Here is a 20526-nt window from a genome sequence, read left to right as displayed (position 1 = left end):
ACAGCGGGGGACACTGGGGGGGGACATGGGGAGGATGCCAGAGGGACACGAGGGGGGCACCATGGGGGACTCTGTGGGGGGCACAAGGCGGGGACACAGGGGGACACTAGGGGAAAGTAGGGGACACCAGGGGGACCATGGAGGACACTGGGGGGCCACAGGGGGGCCACACGGGGGACACCAGGGGGACACTGGGGCCACATGGGAGACACTGTGGGAACACAGGACCATGGCCCATTCTGAGAGACAAACAGAATCCTCCCTCTCCTCCCGCGGAGGTCAGAACCATAGCAGGTACCCTGGGCGGCCCATCCCCCATCTAGGCCAGAGCCACACCTGCTCCCTGGGTGGAGGCCCAGTTCACAGCTCATTCCGTGTGACCAGCTAGTGACGCGTGGCCACCGCCGCCTGTCTTGCGACACCGCCTTGCCACCTCCACGGGACTTCTCGGTGATTTGGACTGGGCGACAACACGCCACGCGGGAGGGACGCTTCTCCAGGGTGAATCCCAGCCTGGGCCCCAGAACCTGGGCAGGACGGTTGCTCACTCTGCCCGTTCCCTGGAGCTCCGGCAGCGTCCCCCGCCCCCACCACTGCCACCCTCAAGCCACTTGGGCTGCAAACCACGCTACCCTGGCCCAACGCGCAGCAGCGTTAAGGGCTAGGTCCCACAACGTTCGTAAACTAACCAAAACAGCTCCACGACAAACACTGCTTGCCAAGGAATATTGAGTAATTTTATCCCATTTTGCAAGACGTTTTCTCAAAATAAAACTCAAAGACACACTTTAACTTATAGAAGCGAAAATACTTTTCTGCAGTCTTCTGAATCCAGAAGGGTCTTCGAATAGTCCCGTGTCAGAAGGAAAAGAGCTGCTTCCCTCGGCTCTCTTGGAGCCACGGCAATCATCCGCCCTTCCGCTCCCTGCCGCGCCGGCCCCACGGCTGGCCCTCAGGAACGGCCGTCCTGTGTTGTCCTCGAGTTATCAGGGCGAGAACCACATCTCGCCTCCCGAACCTGAAGACAGAAGTCATTTCCATCTGTCATCCTCCCACCCGGGGACCGTCTAGCACCAGGAGACAGCTGAAGAGCATGGTCAAGGTCGGAGGCTTCCTGCAGTCTCACGACGGCCATGAGTGAGTACATCCAACTTTGTCCACCAGCGTGTGATGTGCCTGAAACCCAGCGGGCTGCGCCCACTCATCTTCTCCCTTCGCTCTGCTCCTGATAAATATCAGACTCAAGTCAGAGGAAGGACGTGCACCATTTCAATAAGCGTCTTTCTCCGACAGTCCACACGTGGGCTTCTGTAACCACGGCTCCCTCGGGAACCCGGAGCTGGCTGGGCCATGGACGAGGCCCATCTGATGGGCATGCGGCCGTCGCAGCCCCGAGCAGCCCAGCCAGGCCGCATCTGTGCGGCAGGTCAGACCACAGACACCAGCCCCAGGCGTCCCTCCCGCCAGGAAGTTACAAGTGTTCTCGAGAAGTCCGCGGTGACTTCCGAGTTCACCGCTCCAGCCCCGTGGGCTCAACCTCCGTGAGCAGAGCCAGTCTCGAGCGGCCCCACACGTGTGGTTCAAATTCAGACGAGTCAAAGTTGGCAAGTCCGTCAAAAATAAATCCTGCACCTCTTCAGAGCAACCTGGGCCTGACATGGGCTGGGGGTGGGGGTGGGGGACGCTGTTTTCTGCAAAAAAAGTCTGTCACGTTCCTAACTTTCTTCTTGCTCAAAAGGTAATGAATTCTCCTCGTTTGTCATCATCACCGCCATCACGTCGGGGCACCAGCCCGGAGGCCAGCCGGCCGGCACCAATGATGGTTTGGAGAGCATTCCACGCGCCTCCCCCCACCGGCTCCGCTCACATCCGTGTCTTAGTGCAGTGCTTCGGTTAGCTTTTCCCGAGCAGCAGAGATCCCCTGCTGGGTGCTGCGTGTTCATCACGCAGATCTGGCATTTCGGGGGACCAGGGTGCGCCTCCCATGCACAGGAGGACACGGCAGGGAAGGAACAGGACTAGGCCTGTCTCAGTGCGCTGCGGTGGTGAAGGAAGCCCAGATAGACGGCTAGTGACAGAGACCACAGACGCTAAGGGCAGTGTCAGGGGAAAACAAAGGGTCCGGATGAAAGGGGGCTGGTCATCCTGGGCTGGGCGGGAAGGCTCGGTGAGGGTGTGGGGTCTGCACAGGCTGACAGATGGGAATGATCTGGAAGGATAAAGCCAAGTGGGAGGGCTTTCAGTGTGAGGGGAGCGGTCTGCACAAAGGTTCAGAGACAGAAAAGCACAGGGGATATTCGAGGGGCTGTGAGGAGCCGGCCAGGGACACAAAAGGTATTCACGTCCTTCCATTCTGCAGTGGCGGCGCCTAATTAAGCCAAAGGGCAGGGCCTGGGGGCGGGGGCAGGGGCAGTCCCCCACGCAGCTGCCTCTCCCTGCGCACGCAGAGGCTGCACATCGTTCTGGGGCCCAATTATTCCATCTGAAGCTGCTCTGAATGGCGACCTGGCGGCCTGAGGCCAGAAGAGTGCTCCGAGGAGCCCTGGGCCAGGTGGCTTTGCTGCTGCAGGCCGGAGACGACAGCGAGTCCCTCTCCACCTCCACTTCATCTCCATTTCCTCCGCTGTGAAACGGATGAAGGGCTCTGGCCTCGGAGGCCCCGTCAGGGTTTCTGAGGGTCTGTCGTGCCCAGGAAGGGCCCAGGTGCTGACCTTCAGAGGAAGTCAGCCAGGGTGCCGTCCCGTGGGTCCGGCAAGCACCATGGGAGGTGAGCTCTGGGGTTGGCAGGAGGAGAGGCGCTGGGAGGGTCCGGGGCACCAGCCAAGCCCTGCTTGGAGTCCATCGGAGATCTGCAGACTCACAACGTCCCCAGGAAATGCCCCGCACACAGGAGCAGGGAGGCCACCGTCCACAGTCAGAAAAGCAACAGCTCAAAGCAGCAGATAGGACAATCTGAGCTTTTGTCCTGGTTTCCCCTCATGTTTCAGTTTCAAAGTTTGGGGGCACCAAACTCAGGATTTTCATTCTCCTTGAATGTGGCAGAGGATAGGAAGGCCAGGGAGGGGGAGAGAGTCCCGAAACACGGAGACCGGGTGGAATGTCCCTTCTGAAAAACCATCTGGTTTTACAAACAAATCTGTATTTTATTTCCCCTACTCGGTGCAATTCTACGAATACTCCTTTTTGGTTATTCTTCTGCTTTGTTGTCTTCACAAAAAATGGAAGTGATAAAATGCTTCCTTACAGAACAAATCCAGGCCTTTAACTTTAATTAGAGAACTGAAGTCTAGCTGCGTATGGGTGCTGACTTCCTGTACAGTTAGCAATCCCAGCATTTATCACCCAAACTCCTTCAGCTGATTTCGGCCGAACGCCATAGAGTCAGTCCAAGTTTAAAGCTGTATGTCATGTTCATGTTCTCCAAACACCATATGGAATTACGCATTTTAAACATTTGGCCTTACTTGCTAATAGAAGCATCTCTGAATCTTCCTTTTCCCATTTTCCAAATAATCATACACACAGACACACACAAACATATACCCAGGCATGTAATTTTGCTGGTTCCTTTATTTTTAAATTCTGAATTTAAAAATTGTTAAATTTTCTTTAAGAAAGGCAGACTGCACAGCAGCGCCTCGTTTGGACGTGTCTGGAGTCTTGGGCCTGGACTGCCCGGTGTCCTCATACACGTGCTGCGTGGAGTTTGTCTGGAGGCCCTCGAGTGCAGCCACGTGTGTGCCTGGGACCAAGGTCCTCCTCTGCGGGAAAGGGGTCTTCTTTGACCAGCGCAGCTTCGGGGGGATGCACGCGTTGCGGAGAGGGAGGAAGCAGACGCCTGCTTCGGCAGCCAGATCCGCCGGATTGACCCTGGCGATCGCCGGGGCGGCCGATGACGTCGCGACCTGAGGGTCCTCACATCCTGGCTGTTTATTCGAAAATCTGGAGTGAGTACTTTTGTTCACAAGTCACCTTCCTCACTGGAGACCATTGGCGTGAACGTCTTGTACTTGCTAATAGAGAAACGACCTACCAAGATTCCATCCTTAATTATCGGCAATCCTCCCAAAGCAGAGAACCCCAATGGAGACGGAAATATTTTGAGGAATGAAGTTGAGGGATGACTAAGTAGATGGAGAAGAGAAACCCAATCACGTAGCTTCTCTAACGGAAGAGGAAAAGTCCTTACTGTTCAAATGACTGTGACACTGCACAGACCACATCCCATCCTGAGCACGTCTCTTGCTCACCTCCTCCAGGAAGCCCTCCTGGGCCACCCTGGGGTCCCTGCGGACCACCACAGCACTGTCTTCTCAAGCACATGCTCCACACCAGTGTAAACTCCAAGGTGAAATAAAGGTCTTCGCCATCCTTACTGTTACAGAAAACGTGATTCTTTCGTTAGAAGAAATTAGCTTTCTGGAAAGAAACCCACTGGGCCACTTCTAAGTTTGGCCATCCAGCCCTTCCCAGGCCCCGTGTGGCTCCGCTCCTCAAGGGTGACCCACATGCCGACACGGAATCCGCTCGTGGGCACCTGCCCCCCGAGGTGGGAGGAGGAGAGTGGGGGCGCCTTGGAGGACAGTGATGCTGACATGCAGTCCTCCCCTGGACAGGACAGACGGCCGAACCAGCGGGACTCGTGCCTCCGGGGCAGGGGGTCTGCTGGCTGAGTGGGTCTTCCTCTTATGACCTTGAATGGTCTCCTTTGACATTTGGAGACTGTCATCCGCCTGAGTCTCCTGGACCTGAGTGTGCATTTGCTCTTGGCAAAGCTGTCCCTGCTCGTGAACACACACCCTGTGCACCTCTGAAGGTTCAAGCTGTCGTTCCCCACCCCACCACCTCCTGTCCTGCCTTACCTTCTTCCATGCCATTCAGCACGGGGTATGCTCCCTAAGGCCCCCCAAGGGCTTGAGTCGGAGTGGAGGGCACCCCGGGCGTGTTGGCCGGACTCTGCTCAGCGCTGCCGTGCACGAGGCCGACCCTGAGACAGACTCCGGGCAGTGGTAGGTGTGTCATTCCCACAGGTGGAGAGCCTGACTTCGCAGGGCCACCCCTGGCCTCCCCCCCACCCCGCGCCCCCCACCCCCACCCCGTCGGGGAGCCGGGGAAGCCGGCGCAGAAGCCTCTCAGAGCTGGAAGCATGCAGTCTAGGCCTGCTGTACTTCATGGTGGGATGATCCTACACCCGCTCTCCAGCCCCCACATCTGCCCTCTGAATGCCTTCCTTCCCTCCTCCTGCCATTTTGGTCTCAATCCCTGTGAAGTCCATTCTGCATGTTTCCCTTTACGCTGTAAGCTTCTCCTGCCAGCACCCCTTATTCAGAGTAGCTCGGCATCCCCTCAGAATTGGAGGGCAGCCCGTCTCTGGGCACGCAGCCACAGGGTGGCTCCTGACGCCGAGGCCCCCGGCTGGTGCGCGGGGCGGGAGGGGGGCCTGGTGTGCAGCTACGTCCCCCTCACCCTGGGGTTATGTGAGGGGTGGCTTTGCTGCTGTCTGGTGCTGGAAACATGGGGAAGAAGCCAGCAGGACTCTCCACACCTGCGCCCTCTCTAACCGTGTGCCTCAGAATGCGCCGAACTTCGCAGAAGTCCGGATTTCCCCGCAGGTACATGCTTTCTTTACAGACGGTCTTAAGTTTTGGTTCAGAAGGTGTGCCCACCTCTGAGTCGGGGCCCAGAGGAGAGAGAGCAGCTGTTCGCATACGACCATTAACAAACACGCTGAGCAGGGAGGCGATCGATGGTTCCCTACCCCCAGCACCCCGATCGCCACAAATGACTGTCCTTCCACAGAATTTAGAACTGAGATGCACTTACACTTCCGTGACCTTCCCCGACCTTCAGCAGCCCAGTGAAGAGCACACAGCTCCTTCCATCCCATTTTGTGGCTGGGGCGCAGAGAGGCACGAGGCCCGGAAGGAATGGAGCGATCACGGTCTCTTTTTCCCATGAGTGCAAATATCGGGAAAGAAATGTTTAAGCTGAGACGTGAACCCCGAGTGAAAGGAGCCGGAGGACCGGCGTGCCCGCGGCTCCCCCACGCGCTGCCCTCCACACAGGGGAGCCGGCCCGGGGAGGAGGACAGACCTGGTCCCCGGCAGGAGCTCCTGGCTTGGGGCCGTGCCTGGGCCCGGGAGTCGCCCCTTCCGCACGGTCCCCGCCTCCAGGGTGAGCACGAAGGCTGTCCTCTCCCGTCCTCTCCTGCTCTACAGGCCTGTCCTTGCGGAGTGTGCCGCCCCAGTGAGGGGACACCCTGGCCCTGTCGTCATGAGCCTGTGGTGGAGCCATTCCTGCCCAGTGTCATCACGTGTGCTTGCTAATGCTTCCTGTGGTTTCACGGCAAACTCCTCGTCTTTAAGGAGTCAGAAACTGAGCAGAGAAGTGAATTTGACCACTCCTGACACCCCCATGGAGACTCGCACCACGAAGGGAAAGGTGCAGGGGCACCGTCGGGTCTGGGGCTCCAAGGAGGTCCTGCCCTGTCCCGTGTGCGAGTGCTCCCGGGCCCCCTGACTCACTCCGTGCAGTGGGAAGAGCGCTCGCCTGGGGCCTAAACGCTGTAAATTGCCCTAATTCAGCTCTGCCACCCACCCGCCGTGGGACCCGGGACAAGTCACAGCTGATCCGATGCTTACTTTCCCCACGTGGCCGCACGGGGTGCGCTGGGGGTCCGGTGTGGCTTGCAGAGCCCCTCCCTGGGCCCTGGTGGGGGACTGAGGGATAGGCCCCGGGAGCCTCCTGAGTGCGCGGGCTGCCCTTGGAGGAGCTCCCCTGGCCTCTGCAATATGGAAGCACACTCTGACTTCGACAGAAACCTGCATTAAAGCAGATTAAAAGTGTGAACCTTCATGAGCCACCCCCGGCTCCCTCAGCCTCCGAGGTGCGTTCTCCCACGCTGGCCCTCACGGACAACATGATCCACACAGGGCGAGCGGCCTGACACGGCAGAGGTGAAGCTGGAACTCCCTCCCCTCCCCTCGCCTGTCCTTCCTTAAGAGACAGTTATTCCGGTAAAATCCAGATCCGCTAACAGGCCACAAACATACAACAGAACGCAGCAACCCAGGAATGAAAAGAAGACACAGCATCCAGGCCCTGGGATTCCTCGCACCAGCCATCCCGAGCTTTTGTCTTCCAGATATCTCACTGAGTGGTCTGTTATTTTCAATTAAGTCTGATCTAATTATTATCGTTTGATCAAGGGAGATGGCTTGCTATATTAGGACAGCGACATGTCTCAGTTTTGTGTTTAGATATGTTTTTGGCAATCTTTCCAGCCTTCCGCCTCCTCTAGACTTATTTCCAAATCTCAGGAGCTATTTTTGAGGAGACACGTTGCACAGAAACTGGAGAATGGGCATGCAGCCGCGGCTTTTGGAAACTGCAGACTTGAAAATTTAAGGTTTATGAGAAAATGCACTACCAATTCACGCCTTACAGAACAACGTTCAGACCCAGGGTGGCAAGGAATCTAGAAGATTCAACGGAGCTTGTTGGCCCTAATTGATCACTTGAAACTGAATGCACACACAAACACACACATGTTTTCGAAATGCTCGGGACAGGTGCGTTCCTCGTGGCAAGGCAAAAGTCTGCAAGTTTTCCTTCGTTATCACGTGACTGTGTGGCGAGGCGTGTACTTTACAGTGAAGCCGGGGCCTCTTTCTGGGATCGAGGAGCTCGGGACCCCAGGACAAGGCCTCTCCCTCAGCAGCCTGGCTTCCCCTTGACCAGATGAAACATCAACTCAGTGACTGCAAAGCTTCAAGAGAGCTCTCCCGACACACAGAGGTGCTAATCACAGCTTCTTGCAAAGGCAAAACTAGTAAAATCCCAATTCTCAGGCTTGACTGGGTTAGGATAAAAACCTAAGTTCTTTAATAATATTTGAGGGCACTTTTCCTTTTATGAAGCAGGATAGATTTTCTTGCTGAGAAGTTGCACAAAAGTTATTTTGACCTGAAAATTTACGTGTAAAGCAAAGAAAGGCCGTTCTTTCTGACTGATACATAGCTGACTGAAATGGGCTATTTTAGGAGCTTGTGGTGGGGTTAGGCAAACCTCAGGAGATTCCCTGTTTTCTACCTAAATCGGAAAACGCTTCTCTAACGAGTGATTGTACCAATTACAAAAGATTAAGCTACCTTAGAAAAAGAAGGATCCCTTAATTCAAGGCCCCGGAGAATAAGCCAGCTTGTGACAGGCACCCTCCTCTGGGAGGGGCTGGCTCTCCCTTGCCCAGGGGGGATGAGGAGTTGGGCTGCATTCGGGCCACCGGCCCGTCAGCCGGAGTGGACAGAGCACCCCAATCACAGCCACCTCGCACCTAATGGGAGGTCACTCGCTGATCATCACCCGTGAGTGATATGCCCGCCGCGCCCAGAAGCGTGCTCTCCTCTGGGTCTGGTTCCAAAGGCCTCCAAGAGATACGGAAGTGTGCTGGGTATTGTGAAATAACCCATCAAAAGAGGCTTGCTGGAAATTCCACGGGAGTCTGTGCGCTCGTGTGGGGACGGGGGTGTGGGCCGGCCGAGCGCTGAACTCCTGCTGCAAGGTGATCAAACCCTTCGGGAAACGGATGCAACATTCAAACAAACTCAGAGAGAGAGAGGAGGGAATGTGTTCGAATCATCTCATCGCCTCCTTCGGCACTTTCACCTGATGGCCTTCCGCAGAAATGGGACTCCCGTGCGAGGAGTCGTGTGCTGGGCATCACACCTCCTTCCACACCAACCCGCACACACCAGCAGCAAGCAGACACGTGCACACGGCATATATATCATGTACTGACATGCCAATTTGGGGGGAGAAAAAAGAGTACAAGTAAGAAATTATCTTTTTAAGTAATGAAGTACAGATTTAATCCAAATACGCTATGTTTCATGTATTTAGAAGAAAAAATAACGTTCAGTAAAACACTGGGGCAAAGTTTGGTGCCCATTAAAAAAAATGGCCTTTCCAAAATGGATTTCCGTTATTCTGAAAGTTAATATACCTAGTTCTTTCAAGTTTGAGGAAATTAAACTCTGATAGATTATCTGGTAATACTGATCCCTCGGAAAGTGCTAACGTATAAGTCTATCAAGAAATATTTGATTTTCCAATAGGTAAAGCAAACAAAAATATCACACACACATACACGCATGTAAGCTAAGCTTCAAGATGCTGGCTCTATGAAACAGCTCTATTCTGAGGAGGAAGAGAAAAAAGGTTTAAACGTGTTTGCACTGGGACCTAATACTGCAAACTACTCACTGTTTTGAAGCAATTTTGAGACAAGCCCGCCCACTGATTATTCTGGAACACTCCATGAGTGCACTGTAACTAACCCAAAGCCACAGACCATGAATTATGAGCTCACGGGGGCTCTGCATCATCGGCCGCCAGGAGCCTGGGAGGGCAAATATTAGAAGGTGTGCGTTGCTGGGGCTGATGTGGGCCCGGGCTTTACAAAGGGTGGGCCGCGGGGTGGGGCGTCCCCACCTGAGCTCTCTTGCAATGAGGCCACTGCCATGCTGTTTACCCGCACACTGAAGGATCCTCCTTTTTGGCTCTCTGGGAGGAAGAATTCCAGAGGCCACCAGCGCCTCCTTGGGACCACCAGCCCTGAGCTCCCCCTCCTCACTGCGGACCCAAAGGCTCCTTGTGTTCTGATAAGAACACTCAGTTCCTCCATTTAAAGGGTAAGTTCACATTCTGACATAAATAAAACTTATTACCTCGCCGCCTGCCGTTCCTCATTCCCAGGCAGCTACTTCTAACCTCCGTACACAATAACCTCCGTCTCTTTCAGAGAGTTTATAAAAATGATTGAGTATGAAATAAGGCATGATATTGAATCGCTCCATTTTCCTCGTCACCCGGTGTTGGGAATTAAGAGGAGGTTTATCCAAACTTCACTTGTATTATAGGATTAGTGGGGTGCAGAAGTTCAATGGTTTAAAAAGAAATACAGTGTGAAGGCAACTTTTCCTGAAATTGTTTTTACGTTTGCAATACTTTAAACAACTTCTCAGACAGACTTGAAGCTTGAAAGGGGGTTTCAGTGGTAGCTCTGGAAAAGCCAAGTTTAGTGTGGATGCATTCCCGAGTTAATACCTGCTTCATTTACAAAGGCAAACATCCTCTATTTGCGGCTACTTGGTTAAGAGCCCTTCATACATGACTCAGCGAAATCTAGAGGCAACAGCCCTGAGATCCCATCCCTGTTGGCGGAGTCCTGCTCTGCTAACCACAAACCAAAACAACTCAACAGCTCCAGCACTAGCGTCTTCTCCCCAGTGGACCGTCCACTTTGGGCCAAACGTCTGCATTTAACCAGAGTGGTTCCCTGAGAGGTATTTCATAGTGATTTCAAAACTAAGCCCATCACAAAATCTTTATAATAATTTCATTTCCAAATTTTCCTAGATCATATTTTCAAAGGGAAATTTTTTTCTGTGCTTCCCCCCCCTTTTTTATTAATCTGGATTGAAGAAAAGCACACATTTCATTTATTGTCTGGATTACAGATTCTTATTAAACAAACCAGAGCTCATTATAAAATCAATATCAACTTAACCACCATGCCCCCAGGAGGAATAGCAAAAAGGTCACTCCAAGAAATTCAAACAATTTTCCTGCTGGAAGGGCATGATTTTAATTACAGATACTATTAATTAGAGCTGTCACCGGGAAGATTTTTTTCTGTTAATTATCACAAACTCAGTTCTAAGTGTGCAATTTCAACCCGTATTTTTGCCAAACTGAGTCATTTCTGCATGCAAGCCCAACCTTTCCATTCTATCAATATTTTATATTTGAATTTCAAAGTGTATCAAAGGACGCCATGCTTTCTAAAAATCCACCCCTGTGTGATCTCCCGTCTCCTGCACACAGAACAGAACTGGTGTGATAATTTATTTATGTCCTGGCACAGACATGGCCCAGAAGCCCGGGCATCCTACACTGATGGTCTTGCTCAATAGAATTTCTGGATAAATTCTTACTAGTTTAAGTGACATTTTTTCCTGGGCTTCTTCTTCAAACGTGATTTTTCTCTTGCTTTGAAGCAGAGCGGTGCGCTGGGTCTGAAATGCCACCTCCCACACATTTGAAGGTGTCATTTCTTTATGAGAGAAGATCATACTGACCAGCCTTGTGACCTCCAGAAAGCCAGCGCTTTTCTCTCTTCAGTGACAATACCAAGAATTTTTGAATGGGGGGAGAAAGCTATCTCTTGGTCTCTTTTAAGCATAGTGATTTTATAAATTTATCCCAGGTCCTTCTGTGGGCCAGTGTCAGGGTGGCCCATGGAGGAAAAGCAGCTAGCTCAGACAAGTTCCTGGAGGGCACCTCGCAGGACAGTTTGGAGGGGCGGGGGTTCTAGAAAGAGCTTGAGACTCCCCCACCCCCCATATAATTGTGATGACTGAACAGTCAACTTATATATTATTGTAAAATATGAAGCCTTATTTACAAGACAGACCTATTACACATTGTAATCATGTGAGTAGAGGAAACAAAGAATCTAGTCCAACGGGAGAAAATATTTCACAAATATATACTGACTGAATTTCTAAAACGATGATTAAGTATTTTACCTTCCCAAATGGGAACGATACCGAGTTGTGCCCTGACTTGTCTACGCTACGGGCTGGCGTTGCTCATTCTCACTGCAGGACGTCACTAAATATAAAGTGCGTGCTACACAACATCCAAAAATCTTTTACTGTCCGGTTTGGTCTGCATCTGCATCCTCACATTCTCATTGGCTTCTGACTCATCTCCAGGTGTGTCTGGAATGGTTAGGAGTCCCAGCACCCAGCCACCACCCTCACTCGCATGGAGACGCCCTCGGCTTACTTCCCACTGATCAGCATTAGATTTCACTTTATCCAAATACTAGCAGGGGGTGGCGATGGGTCAGGTCAAAGGATCTTTTCATAGAAGACCCGGAGGAAGTCGATGATTTAAGAGACATCTTCAAACATCTACACAACCAATTTATCTTGCAACTTTGGCATTTTTCATTAACAGCAGCCAAACTAAGAAAGATAACAGATAATACATAATTCATGTTTTGTACTTTTTCCACATTTCTAATGAGCAACCTGCTTTCACAGCTAACTGAGACGAGCCAAGAACAGAGTAAGATTAACACAAAGCAGTAAAACTGTGGTTACAAGGTATTTACGTGAATGCTGATGAGCAGTTTCAAACCGTCTTCCTGAAAGAACCCAAACTATGACTACATGAAGCACTGGGAACGGGGAGGGGCCACAGACCGCGCGCACTGATGAACAGAACCCAGCAGAACCCCTACCTGGTAGGCATTGGTGGCATCTGGGCCGGGGTGCTCCCCCAGGTCCGAGAGCTTCTCCTGCAGCCGGGAGTGGGAGGTGTGGCGCAAACAGTAGATGACACCAGAGGCCAGGAGGACCCCAACCATGGCCACGACAGAGACCAGGGTCAGCACGATGAACGGGGTCGAGTCCTCTTGCTCTGCTCCGTGTGGCAGAAGCTTGAGTTTGCTTTTCTGCAGAACAGGAGAGAAGGCGCGCACGTTAGTACCTAACAAATTATGACCTCCTGGAAACCACCCTTTTCCAATGCAAGGTAAAGGTAAAGCTCAGCACAGCACCATGCTGGCATTAAAACAGCCACAGGGGGGCCATCCGGAACAGCACCCCTCAAACAAGGAGGGAAGTTATTTCTAACTAGCACACTACAGATTGCAACGTTTTCAAAAGAAAACTTAGAAGCATTACTTGTTCTCCTGAAGGCCACCGTTTTTCTAACCCTAACAAGGCAAAGTCTTTGGCAGCTGATTTGCAGCTTTAAGGAAAAGCGCACATCCCTTCTTCAAACAGGTGTGAGGAAAATAGAGCAGTTTATCCTGAGCATGCACCACAATGTTTTTTTTTGGGGGGGGGGCGCGGTGCCGGGAGCACAGAGAGATCAAACAACTCTACAGCACACAGCACAATCAGGGACAGGTAAGTTTCACATCCACGTTCTTGGAGACACTGCAGGAGGGCCGCCTCTGGAGGAACCTTTCCTTGACATCCCCACCGACCTGAGCCCCTCTGCGCGCGCGCCCGCGGGACACACACTCCAACGCCGCGCACCTCAGCGCTCTTCCTTGAAAGGAGCTGCAGGGCATTTGGAACACGACGGTCCACGAGTTCACTTCTCCGCGGCGTGGAGAGTAAGGGAGACAAACCATCAGATTCTCATTGGTTTTTTTTTTGGGGGGAGATCCTTTGGGTGCATTTCACTAGTCTTCACGTGCAAAAGGTGCATGTTGCTCGCCCGTTAGCTTCGTTAGCAGGTGTATTAGCCACAATTAAAACGCCCCGGGAAGACGGAGAGGACGCGGGCGCGCGCGGCTCCGGCCAGCACGCCCTCCACCATTACTCGGTAAATGAATGGAGACGCACGCCCGCGCCTCGGTCCCGGTTGCTACAAGATGAGAACAATTAGCAAACTCCTTTCCACCACCTAATTTCGCGTGGTAACAAAATGGATTTTTTCCCCATGAATGCCTGGCCGGCCTATTCATTATGTGTCTTGTATTAGTAATTTTCTGCTCTGTATCCAGCCTTCCCCCTCCTCATTCCCTCCTGTCTCCGAGTGTACACAGGGCCTCTTATGTCAGGCCGGGCCATTTTTAGCTTGTAATCATAAAGGCCACCAAAGCAATTATCGCCGGTCTTGACTGGAAAAGCTGGTCATTAATTAGCCTCCTTTTGCCTTCGGTGCCGCGGATTAGCTGGTGCCGGGACTGAGTTAATGGAAACGCGGGTTAAATGAGAAAAGACGCTGGATTTTCTTGCCTGGATGCGCGGCTCCAAGGAGGACCGCGAGGCTGGCAAAGGGCGGGAGGCTCACGGAGGGCGGGGAGGGCGGGGAGGGAGGGGAGGGGGCTAGGGAGAGGGGAGGGGCGGAGGGGGTGGGACGACGGGGGGAGAGGGGAGGGACGGAGAGGGAGGACCCCCGGGTGGGGGTGGGGGACACGGAGGGGCGGGGGCGCGGGAGGGTCGCGCAGGGCTGCCCGAGGCCGGTGTGGCCGTTCCCGCCCGCCGCCCCCGGCGTGGACCCCTCCCCTCCCCCCTCCCGCTCGCCCCTCCCTCCGCGCCGGCACTGCCGCCTCCGGAAGGTTAAAGCTCCGGGAGCCGCGGACCACCCCTCCCCGCCGCCCCAGTTCCCTCCGCACCCCTGTCTCCGCCCCTGGCGGGGTGAGAGCCAGAGCCCGGTAAATAAACCGCAGGGACCCCACCCCGCGCAGCGAGGCCCAGCAGGGCGGGAGGGAGCGCGACCGGCCCGGCCCAGCTCCCCGGCCCCGCGCGGCGCGCTGCTTCGCGCCCCTCCGGCAGCGGTGAGCGCCCGAAGGCCAGCGAGGCTCCGGGCCGGGGTCTCCGCCGCTGCCCCGCGTCTGCGTTCCGCGGCCGCGGAGGCCGCCCCTCCCCTCCCCGAAAGAGGCCGAATCGACACCTCCGTGGGGCCGTTTCCAGGAGGACGGTTCGCTCTCCCCGCGCCCCCCGCGGGACAGCCTCGCCTCGGCAGACCGAGCAGGGACAACAAAGGAGGCGGCGCGGCCGAAGGAGGGGCGTCCGCTGTCCCCCCGCCTGGGCCGGGTCCGCCTGGCCGTCACTACGCGTCCCTCAATCCCGCCCCAGTGCAGACCACTGGAGGTGCCCGCGTCCTCACTTAGGCCAAGCGCCAGCTCTGGGGATCCCGCCCAGGCGTCGGGAGGACCCCTCGCGCCCACGTGGTTGACGGCGCCCGGGAACAGGGACTTCCTGAATCTTCCTGCCTGGCGACGTGAAGCGCACACGCGTGTGGTGGCCAGCCCGGCTCCGAGAGGACGCGCAGTGCGCACCCGACAGACGGTCGCACGCGCGCCAGGGACCAAGGCCTGGGCTGTGGGTGCCGGGCAGTCGGGGACGCGGGGTCCCGCTGCGCAGGGTGCCCGCGGGCTCACCGTGTAAGGGGCACGGGGTGGCCCGGTTGTCACGCGATTCCAGGTGGGAGGCCACGGAGGCAGGTGGCAGTGCCCACACGTCAACCTGGCCCAGGTCTGGGGCGAAGGAGAAACTCCGGGTTGGACACTCAGCCGGGAGGCCAAACCGAAGCTCTTCCCAGGGCGGCAGGGTGGCCCAAACGCGGCTGCCACGGCTGGCTGGGGCACTGACGCTCACCGTGACCCACGATGCGCCCGGCAAGCGGGGGTAGAGAAGCAAGCAGGGCCTAACCGCTGCCCCTTTCGCAGCGGGCGTGGAACTAACTCAAAGGTCAAAGAAAAATGTCAAGGAGAGTGACTGCCCCCAGAGCTTGGGTCCCTCCTCTCTGGATCCCGCTCTCCCTCTTCCCAGTTGCTCAGCACCACCATCCCCCTCCGGGTCCCAGGTGCTGCTGGAGGAGAAGGGAAGCGGGGAAGGAAAAAGGACAGGACCCCGTGCCCACCGAGTCCCATTTTCTATGATGTCCTCTAGTTCCAAGCTGCGTGGGCTGGAGCTGTCCCAAAGAGAAGGGCCACAGTGGTCTCAGGCCGGAGGGAGGTGCCCAGGCTCCCCCCCCCCCCCCCCAGGCAGCCCATCCGCCAGGAGGCCCTTCTGGCAGCCAGGGGAGGGGTCGATGGCTGTGGACAGCCGGCCGGTCCAGCCCGCACAGCAGGGGCAGTCAGTGACAGGAGCGTGGGCGGGGAATCAGGGGGTCTGAGCCAGAGAGGGAAGGTGGTGGTAGGGCTAACGGACCCACCGGGCTCGTGACAACGAGGTCACAGGATCCTGGGGCTGGGCTCGGAACTCTCTCTCCAGCCCGCCCGGGGCTACTCAGCTGGAACCGGAAAAGTCACTCTTCCTTGCCCAGCCCCCCTGCCCCCCCAGTGGTTCCGACCTACCCAGCGAGGAGAGGAAGGGTCCAGCGGGAGGAAAAACTGTTGCTGGTTGCTAGTCAGGTCTTAAGAATCCCGGAAGAAACGAAAATTTATAGAAATTTTTCAAAAAAAAAAAAAAGTGACCTCCCCTCTTTGGCATAGTGATTGAGTTAAAATAACTCTGATTATTTTATTTCCTTTTTTTTTGTGGAATTAAGAAAACAAACAAAACTTCTAATCCCTGCTAACCACCAGCTTTAAGAGAAAAGAATGAGCCTGATATCTGCTGGAGAGTGAGTTTGATCCGAGGTTCTGCTCCAGGTGTGACCTGGGTGGGGCAGGCCTCAGCCTCCTCCCCTTCTGGGTCCCTGCTCCCCAAGGCTGAGCAACTTGAACTACATGTGCTTTCCCCAAATTTTGTCCTGGGGCTGGGCCCTGCAGAGAGCCCTCGACTAATTAGAAGCATCCTGTCAGTCTTGACTTGGAATTGAAAAAAAATAATGCTGAAATATTTATGACTTTGACATTTACAGTCAGGCGTCTTTTAAAAGCGGAACTGTACGGTGGCTGAGGTCACACAGGAGTGCTGGTAGCTGTGCACCCCAGGATGTAGGAGACACACACACACAAGCACTTAATGCTAAGTTCCAGATGCAGGAAAAGTATGGTTTTAAAAAATAATCAGGAATAATTAAGTCAATTTTATATCAGGTTAGATGTATCTTGACAGTAAACTGTGGTATAATATTGCATATTTCTTCCACTCAACCATTTCCACCTGCAACTCCTTGAATTTAGAATGTAAAATATTGCAGAAGCTATGATTTAAGATAAATGTGACCACAGAGACAATTTGTGGAATTGCTCTTAGGAATTAGAATCTACAGACGTTGTCCTGACCTATTTAAACTATTTTGATCTGTGCTTGTAAGTGAAGGTGCATGGGGCTTCCTTTACATTGTCTTCTGAGCCATTTATGGCAAAATATCTTCAAAACTTTTTTTCTTTAGCTGTCCATGTGGTAAGCTTAAAAGGAAAGAGAAAAAAAGAGAACATTTTATGCCCAAACTTGGTTGTGAGAACTAAGGCAGCACACAAACACAAAACTTCATGGTAACAAATATTTGTGGACCAGTAGCAACAGTGAGCGTTTTTCCAAGCCTGTGAACAGTTAACAATAGCAGCCCCGTGCCTAAGCCACTGACTTCAATTTTAAAATACACTTGTACCCAAAACTTATGGGCACAGGCATTTGATTTCATTACTATGGAACTTCTAACCTGTGCATGTTTTCATTTGTATCATTCCTAAGGACTTGGTTTTGCAAACCCAGCCTCATCCTATGTTCCTCTGCACCTTGACGTGACTATGATTGCAACGATCCCTTTGCCTGTAAAATCTAGAATTTGATTTTAGAGACTACTAATTAGTTGCTATCACAAATCGGTCTTTGCTTTCCCAGATGAAAAATTTTAGAATTATTTGGAAATTTCATGCTAGATTTACCAAAATGTACTTACTAAAATACAGTAACTATGACTCTAAAGCTGATCAAAAATTTTCATAGTTTTCAGGCCATGGGAATGACCAAACTTAAAAATACAGGGGGAGGGTAGTGTCTTAAAATATTTCAAGTGTATTTTTTAAAGCTGTTAACTGAACTATTTTTAATTTGGAATTTGCCACAGAATTCTCATAAATGAGAGAAGTCAGGCGGAAATAATCATGTATTAATTCTCTGCATTACAAAATCTTTTCAGAAGCTATTATCAGAGCAAGAGGCATTTCGGTCTGAATCCAGGGTGGGAGAAATCCTTTGTGCAAGTGAAAGCCATTGTTCCTATCACAGATGAAATTGTACTTGCAAATCTGCCATTCAAGTAGCCAAAAAAAAAAAAAAAAAAGCCTATATAGGCAAGAGAAAAGAATGTCCAAGAAATAATTATTCTTAAATGAAAATAAGTGGGGATACCCTGTTTTAAAATAAGCCATTTGTTTATTTTTAAGGCATAGACACAAATATAAATATGCAAAAGATAATAAATTGTCTATTTACCAGCTTTAAGCACTCCTAGAACATCAGTTTTCGGAAACTACTGTTGTAAGACATCAGAGAAGATTTACGATATTTATGTTTAAAGGGGGAAAACTACCGTTGTGTGAACTAATTTTTAGTAGAGCTTGATACATAGCAAATTGTCTCGGGGACAACAGAGAGCGACCAGCTGAGAACAGACCCGGAAAGATCAGCCCCCCAAGAGAAATCCTGCCCCTAGCCATCTTTCAGATTCTCCGCCGGCATTCTTACTACCAACAGACTCACACTCGGCCAATACACTTGATGCGTCCGCTCCCGACCCGTGTTTTCGGCGTGCAAATCGGTCCCCGAGGCCTGCTCTGACTCGCGCAGTAGCGCGCCTCCTCGGTCAGGTGTTTTCCCAGGCGCCGTGGTCTCAAGAAGTTTTCCCCGCAAGAACCAAACCCTCTTCAGGATTGGAGTTTTTGCCCATCCTCCTCCTCCGAGGCTAAGAAGCTCCATCCGAGACTCGACCAGCCTCACGGGTCAGGACCCCGCCGCCGCCGCGGTGCTACTTGGGGCACAGATCTGTTTTGGGGCCCTGCCGGGCTGGACGGACTGCGGGCTTTCTCACCTCCCCTGCCCGGTTCCCCCCCGCCCCCCACTTATTTACCGGAGCCCACAGAGGTCCGAAAGGTCAGGCCGCAGCGCGGGACAGGCCACAGCGCCCGGGCCGAGGGCTCCTGGGGGCCGCAAGTACTCACAGCACTGAGGGGTTTCCAAGAGGGCCCGGCCCCCTTCCCCAAGGGGACAATGCCGTGGCCCAGCCTCCCCGCCACAAAGCGCGCGGGCAGTGGGGCACCGGCTGAGGTCCCCAACAACGCCCGCATCCATCCACCCGGGAGCCGCACAGGCTCACCGCGCACGTCTCTGCGGCGCTCCCCCCACCACGGCCACCCCCTTCTTGGGAGCCAAGTGGGTGTGCTTGGTTGGGTGGGGGGCGTTTCCTCTTGGGTTGATAAAAAGAAATGAGCTTCCCACCCCCTCCTGCACACAAACCTTTACCTCCTCGCACTTTCGCTTGCATCTAAATTCGGGGAAGGCTGGATGGGCAGAGACCACGTGGACACGCTGCGCCCTGGACCCCAGGCGGTGAGGCTCCGGGTGCCGAAGAGGGACCGCTGTCTGCGGACTTAGCTCGGGAACTGGAACCCAGTGCGGGAGGACGCGCAGGGGCAGGGGGCCGGAGGCAAGGCCGGAGCAGCAGGCCAGCCCCGCGGGGACCTGCGCAGAGAGGGTCCTTGCTGCCGTCGGGGTGTGCGTTCCGGGGCCCTGGCGACTGTGACAGAGACCCCCCCCCAACCGTCCAGCGTGGAGCGCGGCGAGTTCAGCGCACTGTGTCACAAAAGGGCGGGAGACTCTTTCCGGCCGTAAAAGCCAATTCTGCTGTGGTTTCAACCCCTAATTTTGGTGTCCGTCTGATTGCCTCGAGTGGAACTACTCTAGAACCTCGAAGGAGGCTACAGTTCAGAACCACACAGGTAGTTAAGGAAGGCAGGAAATGAAGTCCCTCCTTCAGAAGTTTCTCTCCGCGAGCACGCGGCCGCCTCACCTCGGGGGGACCGAGAAAGCGCAGGTTCCATTTGGGGGAGGGGAGGTGGCCACTCCGAGACGCTTCTCCAACTGGTGCGCGCGCGGGGGGGGGGTGCTCAAAAGATCCTGCAATCTCACCCACGACCCCACCTGCTCCTCGATCGCTCTTCCCTGCGTACCCATCCCGTGCCCCTTAACTGAAACACCCCATGGCACACAGGCGCGAGCCCCGACCAAAAGAGGACAGTGAAGAGCGCCCCAAAAGGGGCGGGAGGAAAATGTCCCCGCGTTGGCTCCCCTCCATCCTGGCTGCCTCTTCTTTTCCCACACCCCTGCCCATCAGCGTGTGCTCCGTTCCCCCCCCCCCACGCCCCTCTCTCTTGATGGTCTGAACTACCCGGGTGGCGAGGGGAAGTCCAAGAACGAGGGCCCCAGCCCAGTCCTGCCAGTCTCCAAGGGGCGGGGGGCGGGTAGGACAGCTGCCACCCCCTCTCAATCTCTGCACCACCAACTGGGTCACCCTGGGATATTTAACCAAAACCCACTGGGGGATGACCTCAGACCTCCCTCCGCCAGCCAGAGCCTTTGACAGGTGTCCTGCTTCGAGTCTGAGTTAGCCCCTGCCCTGGGCTCTCCGACGTCCAGGTTGCCCATCCAAGCCCCCAAGCGCACCCTCCACCCTCCCCAAGCTCTGGTTCCGCGCCCTGCTACCTACCCGCCTGGCGGTGCCCTCGGTGGGTCCCTCCTGCTTCCTCCCTCCCCCACCCCAGCCTCTCTCCTTTCTCCTGCAACCCTACCGGTGCCCGCGCCCCGGCCCCGAGCTCCTGGTTACCTGCAGAGGGGCCGGTGCCCAGCGCCCAAGCCGGAGGGGGGCGGGGGCGTGCGCCGGGCCGAACAGCCTCGGGGCGCGGCGGCCGCGGGCAGCGGCGGCGCCATCACCACGGCTAGCCGTTTCCCTGCGCCCGAGCCACAGACGAGCGGGTCCATCCTGCTTCTGACCACAAACTTCTCGGGAGGCCGGCGTAGACAAAGGTGCCGTGCGTCGTGGCTC

The 20526-nt window shown here is 54.4% G+C and overlaps 1 protein-coding gene across 1 annotated transcript in view; it reads right to left on the bottom strand.

Moving 5' to 3' along the window:
• PTPRN2 (protein tyrosine phosphatase receptor type N2) overlaps positions 1–20526 on the bottom strand; it is a 715790-nt gene that overhangs the window by 98098 nt on the left and 597166 nt on the right. Inside the window, exon 13 of the mRNA XM_081800880.1 lies at positions 12311–12523. Coding sequence (XP_081657006.1) covers positions 12311–12523 — 213 coding nt within the window. The remainder of the gene's footprint in view (positions 1–12310; positions 12524–20526) is intronic.

This window comes from Leptonychotes weddellii, chromosome 12 (genome assembly GCF_054177405.1).
Source record: "Leptonychotes weddellii isolate Sample4059 chromosome 12, ASM5417740v2, whole genome shotgun sequence".
NCBI lineage: Eukaryota > Metazoa > Chordata > Mammalia > Carnivora > Phocidae > Leptonychotes > Leptonychotes weddellii.
The sequence above is the reverse complement of the archived record's forward strand: the minus strand, read 5'-3'. Positions and strand labels throughout refer to the sequence as shown.